Below are 5,875 nucleotides of genomic sequence, written 5' to 3'. Positions count from 1 at the left end.
TGGACGCGGGGCGCGGGGAGCCCTCACACCGATCCCGTGAGAAGAGCCAGACTCCCCCCGTCACGTCTCTGGGTCCCCGCCCGCGCAGGGAGGGAATCTTCAGGGACTCCCGGCCAGGAGGGCCCACCGAGCCTCCCCTCTGCCCCCAGGCTGGCGGACGTGGCCTCTGCCCGCCTGGCACTCGCCCGCCTCTTCAACGTCTCCACCTCCAGCCCCTGGATCTGCTTCGGAGGCTCGTACGCCGGCTCCCTGGCTGCCTGGGCCAGGCTGAAGGTCCCCGGGACCCTCGCGGCGGGCTGGGGGAGGGGCCCCATCTCAGAGGACAGGTGTACCCCGTCCCCCCTCGCCCCCCCCGCACCCTCCCCTGCCCCCCAGAGGAGCTGTCCACGAGCTGTCTTCACCAGATTCCGCGAGTAGAGGGCAGGGTACGCGGGAGCGACACGGGGGCGGGAAGTGTGGGGTCCCGGGTCCCCCCGGCCGCAGGCTGACGGCTGTCCTCCCTCAGTTCCCCCACCTCATTTTTGCCTCCGTCGCCTCCTCCGCTCCGGTGCGGGCCGTGCTGGATTTCTCCGAGTATAACGAGGTCAGCGCGGCGGGCGGCGGGTGCGGGAGGGGTCCTCAGCGCGGGGAGCCCCTGATTCCTTCTCCCGCCGTCCCACTGCAGGTGGTGTCCAGAAGTCTAACGAGCACGGCTGTCGGCGGGTCCCCGGAGGTAGGAGATGGGGCCAGCCCGCGGGAGAGCGGGACAGGAGGTCTTGGAAGGTGGGGGCCAGAGGGTGGCGGGGTCTAAGGGAGGTCGGCGACCCGGAAGGTGGGCGGACTTTAGAACGCGGGAACTCAGAGATGGGGCGGGCACCGAAAAGCGGGGCGCCCCAGCAGGGGCGGGGCTGATGCGGGCGGGCCTGGGGGGCGACCCTATCAGGAGGGAGAGGTTCTGCGCAGGGTAATGGGGTCCGGGGGAGGCGAACCTACCAGGGGGTGAGGCTCCGCGCGGGGCGGGGGGAGGTTTGGGGGGACGACCCTACCAGGGGGAGAGGCTCAGCGGGGCGGGCCCGGGGAGACGGCCGCGAGGAGCCCCGCCCGGGGGCGCGGCCTCGGCGGGAGCTCCCAGAAAGTGGAGCGCTCGGCAAAGACGCGGGTCCTGGGCAAGGAAAGGCGAGGCCCAGGCCGGAGTCTTCAGCAGCGCGGTCCCTCGCTCCCCGCAGTGCCTGGCGGCGGCGTCCGCAGCCTTCGCGGAAGTGGAGCGGCGGCTGCGCGCGGGCCCCGCGGCTCGCGCGGCGCTGCGGGCGGAGCTGGGCGCCTGCTCGTCGCTGGGCCGCACCGAGGACCAGGCGGAGCTGCTGGGGGCGCTGCAGGCCCTGGTGGGGGGCGTGGTGCAGTACGACGCGCAGGCGGGAGTGCCCCTGAGCGTGCGGCGGCTCTGCGGACTCCTCCTCGAAGGCCGGAGCAACGGCAGCAGCTCTGCGCCCTACCTCGGGCTCCGGCGGGCAGTGCAGGTGAGCGGCCCTGCGCGCAGCTTGGTGCGGGGGAGGGGGGTCAGCCGGCAGGGGTTCCTGCTCCTCTGCTTGACCTTGGGCCAGCGTGAACCCTTCTGAGCCGTAGTTTCCTCTTCTGTGAAATAGGGCTGACACCTCTGGGCCCTCAGGGAGGTGCAGTGAAGTCGGTCAAGAGAAGCACGCAGTTTGCAGGTGTTAGCGACTGTGACTGTTACGTCTTTTGCACATCTTGTTCTGTCCACTTCCCCAGGCCTGCAACAGAGTCTAGCGCAGAGCAAATGCGTAGCAAATGCGTAGCATAGCAAATAGCATTTACAGAAGGAAGGAGGAAATGTAGCCCTCCGGACAGAGTTCTCCCTAGAGCCGGGGCTTCCAGCCCCGGAATCCGCAGCTACAAACAGCTGTTGCTTCTCCAGCGCTGTCTGGACCAAATGCTGTACCAAGGGCTTCACATATATTAGTTCACTGAATCCTCGCACTAGTTCTAGGAGACAGGCACTATTTTTATCCCCACTTACAGATGAGGAAACTGAGGCCCAAGAGATGATCACTTGCGCAGGGTCTCACAGCTGTCCAGTACCTGTAACCCACGGGGACCCATGCACCCACTCGCTCTGACCCCGGACTCCCAGAACTCTGCAGCTCTTCGGGCTTCTGACCGTTGACTTGCAAGGACCTATGTATGCTTTCAGGCCCTGGGCCCTGACTTGCTGGGGGGACAGGAGGAATTCATGTATGTCTGTGTGTGTATTGTCCCCTAGGTTGTCCTGCACAGCCTGGGCCAGAGGTGTCTAAGCTTTTCCCGAGCAGAGACAGTGGCGCAGCTGAAGGTCACAGCCCCCCACGTGTCCAGCGTGGGCGAGCGACAGTGGCTGTTCCAGACTTGTACAGAGTTCGGCTTCTGTGAGTGACCGGCCCCCCCTCACCCCCCAAACAGACATTCTGTGCTGTGCCCGGACGAGCTGTCTCATGGGGGTCTGGACTGGGTTTCATTTCGGTTGGACAACTGGCCAGACTCCTGGGCCTCGTTTAGCCTGCGGGGGTGGGGCTGGCGGGTAGACACTCCCCTAGAGTGTGCGTGCGCACGGCACCCTCACACGCCTTCTCTCACACACAGCCCTCCACACGGGTGATCCTCCCGCCAATCTACTCTTCGTCCATGTCCCAGTCCCGGAAGGGCCCTACCGGCTCCCTAGTTACCGTCTAGAAACCCTGGCAGTGTTTCTCATGCCTCCTTCCCTTTGTCCCCACAGCCTGCCAGTCCCTGAGCCCTGCCTGCTCTTCACCTCAGCCCCCTCTCTATTCCCAGCTCTGCTGTCCCCATGGAGGCCCCCAGCCCCTCCTGCCTCCATCCCTGACCCAGCCTCCTCTCTGGTCTCCAGGCCCTCTTTTCACCCATACAATCCAATTTCCTCACCGAGTCGAGAGAGATCTTTCTAAATACGACTTTGTCCTTTCTCTACTCAAAACCCATGGCTCCTCAGTGACCCTAGGGTAGGGTTGCCAAATAAAATACAGGATGCCCAGTTACATTTGAATTTCAGATAAACATTTTTTTAGTGCCTGTCCCAAATGTTGCATGGGACATACTTACACTAAAAAAGTGTTTGTTTATCTGAAATTCAAATGTAACTGGGCATCCTGTAATTTTATTTGCTAAACCTGGGTACACTACCCCAGAGTTCAGATCCTTTCCACATCTCCTGAAGGCAATGAGGATATGGTTTAAAGCAAAGGGTTCAAATTCCAACTTCACCGTTTCATAGCTATGTGATCTTGTGCAAACTTGGGCAAATAACCTAAGCTCTCCCTCTGTGCCTTAGTTTCCACATCTGTAAAATGGGAATAACAATAGTGTTTCTCTCATAAGGCTATTTCCAGGATTAAGGGAGGTAATATATGTCACACGCTAAGAATAACGCTGGTACATAGCACGTACTCCTCAAGTACTTACTGTTATTATTTTTACAAGACTACCTATTTTGACCCCCCAATATAGCAGTTCTCCTGACACCTCAGGAACTTTGCCCATACTCTTCACTTGTCCTGGATTACTCATCTTCCTCTCGTCACACAGTTCACTCATCTTCAAGTCTCAATACAAGATGCCTCCTCCTCAGGAAGCCTTACCTGATTGCTAGAGCTAAGTCTGCCTCCTGGCCTCCCCTTCTACCCCCTCCACAGTTCTGTGTTTTTCTCCCTAGCACTTCCCACAGTCTCATCATACAGACCTTATTGCTCATCTCCCCCTCTGCACTGAGTCCTGTCACCGCAGAGCCTGGGACTCTCTCGGTTGCTACTGGGCTCCCAATACGGTTCACGAGGCATCTGAGCATACAGGAGGTGCTCAATGAATGGTGGAGAAAGGAGTGAGTGAGTGGAAGGCTAAGGGAGTTAGATGTAGGCTGAAGGCTCGGGGGAGCTAGGGATTTTAAGCGAGGGAGACGTGGTCCAGTTTGTGCTTTACGCTCCCATGTCCCCTTGTCTCTCTAGCTGAGTACACATGCTGTCTCCCCTCTTTATGGGGCTTTCTCTTTTCTGTCTTTGCTTGGCTCACTCTTCCTAATTCCTGAAGGTGCTTTCCTGGAGCCTGTCATGCTCCCTCTGGGATTCCTCCTACCCCAGGCCTTGTCCATCACAGACACGACGTCCTGGACGGTCGCCCCGTCTGAGGGCAGGGGTGTCTCTCTGACGACGGGACCGTGAACTTACTGAAGGGAGGGTATGGAGCAGTTTTGGTCATCACCAGGGAAAGCTCTGTAAGTGATTATTAAAGGGGAGGGCTGTAGGCCCCACACTGATAGATATCTCCCTCCACAGATGTCACCTGTGAGGACCCCAGATGCCCTTTCTCCCAGCTCCCAGCGCTGCCCTCCCAGCTAGAGCTATGTGAGCAGGTGTTCGGGCTCTCAGCCTCATCCATCGCGCAGGCCGTGGCCCAGACCAACTCCTACTATGGCGGCCAGACCCCGGGGGCCACCCAGGTGCTCTTCACTAATGGTGAGCCTGCCGTCAGAACCTGCCTCCTAGATCCCCACTAGCCCGGGTGGCAGCACACCATTCTTCCCTTTCTTGCCAGGGGACACAGACCCCTGGCACGTGCTGAGCGTAACACAAGCCTCGGGACCCTCGGAGTCAGCCCTTCTCATCCCTGGTGCGTCCCACTGCATGGACATGGCGCCCAAGAGGCCCTCAGACTCCCCCAGCCTCCGCCTAGGGCGCCAGGTAAGAGAGCAGAGGCTCGGGGTGATTGGCATGTCATTTGCGTATCGATTTGCATGTGCCCGCCCCCTGCGGGGCGGGAGTCTGACCTTCACAGTTGTGCGCACCTCTCCGCAGAGCATCTTCCAGCAGCTGCAGACCTGGCTCGGGCCGGCGAAGGGGAGCCAGGAGAGCCGGGTGAGCAGCGGGGACTGAGGGGCCCGTACCCTCGCCACCCCCTGCGTGGCCACCTCAGTCCTGGACGTAGTCACAGGACGGGAGAAAGCAGCTCGTGTTGAACGAGGGCATTTCCGGGAAGTGGGCTTCAGCACCTGTTTCCACAAACGTCCTCACTCCTGACTGAAAGTGTGTTGTGTGACCAAGAGTTGGATAAATATAAGCAGAGAATTATTCTCGTTGTGAATATTGGTTTTTTTATTTTATTTTTTAGAGAGCATTTTATTAATCGTTTCATGGCTATCCTTTTTTATTGTTTAAAGTATCTTCTGTAAAGCTGCTTTGTGTCATAGAATTCTGGAACGATCTCACATCGATTTATTTTTTTCCTACTTTCAGAAACACAGCAGTCTTGGTAGGAGTCAGCTTCTCTGTCAGTCTGTTCGGGCTGCTGTGAGAAGACACACTGTAGATGGGGTGGCTCATGGCCCACTGCTAGGCATTTCTCACGGTTCTGGAAACCGCAAAGTGTGGGATCAAGGCACCGGAAAATCAGGTGTCTCGTGAGACCCCGCTCCCTGGTTCATACTCAGCTGTCTTCTCTCTGTGTCCCCCACACTGCAGAAGGAATATTGGTATTTTAAATGCCAAATGTCAGAGCAATGTGCCCCGGCCCAAGTCCTGCTCAGACCCTGCTCAGACCTCAGACCCTGAGCTGTCCCTGCTTCTCACAGTTCCTTCTCTCTCTCTCAATCTTCCTTCCTAAGCCTTCACTCACCATCACTTCCCACCACCAGATGCTACTCTGACATCCTGATAGGGACGCCCCGGGCTTTGGGAGGGCAGGAAGTAGCAAGTCAGGGGGACAGCATCTCTGGGGAGCTGGGAAGGGCAGAAGTAAAGACAAGTCAGGATGAGAGAAGGGGTAAGAGAAACCACAGGCCATGCTCCTGTGAGGAAGTCGCTCCTTGCCTATCTTGACTCCAAACCCTTAGGACGAA

The 5,875-nt window shown here is 58.7% G+C and overlaps 1 protein-coding gene across 2 annotated transcripts in view; it reads left to right on the top strand.

The window, feature by feature from the left end:
- Positions 1 to 5,457, top strand: part of PRSS16 (serine protease 16) — a 7,812-nt gene extending 2,355 nt beyond the window's left edge. Inside the window, exons 5-12 of one of the 2 annotated variants that reach the window (XM_006735934.2) lie at positions 150 to 273; positions 506 to 583; positions 665 to 712; positions 1,206 to 1,496; positions 2,258 to 2,399; positions 4,317 to 4,496; positions 4,576 to 4,721; positions 4,836 to 5,457. In XM_006735934.2, coding sequence (XP_006735997.1) covers positions 150 to 273; positions 506 to 583; positions 665 to 712; positions 1,206 to 1,496; positions 2,258 to 2,399; positions 4,317 to 4,496; positions 4,576 to 4,721; positions 4,836 to 4,913 — 1,087 coding nt within the window. In that variant the 3' untranslated portion in view covers positions 4,914 to 5,457. The remainder of the gene's footprint in view (positions 1 to 149; positions 274 to 505; positions 584 to 664; positions 713 to 1,205; positions 1,497 to 2,257; positions 2,400 to 4,316; positions 4,497 to 4,575; positions 4,722 to 4,835) is intronic. The other variant, XM_081827465.1, reaches the window with a different exon arrangement.
- The last annotated feature ends 418 nt before the right edge of the window (positions 5,458 to 5,875 follow it).

This window comes from Leptonychotes weddellii, chromosome 8, assembly GCF_054177405.1.
Source record: "Leptonychotes weddellii isolate Sample4059 chromosome 8, ASM5417740v2, whole genome shotgun sequence".
NCBI classification, from domain to species: Eukaryota; Metazoa; Chordata; class Mammalia; order Carnivora; family Phocidae; genus Leptonychotes; species Leptonychotes weddellii.
The sequence above is the reverse complement of the archived record's forward strand: the minus strand, read 5'-3'. Positions and strand labels throughout refer to the sequence as shown.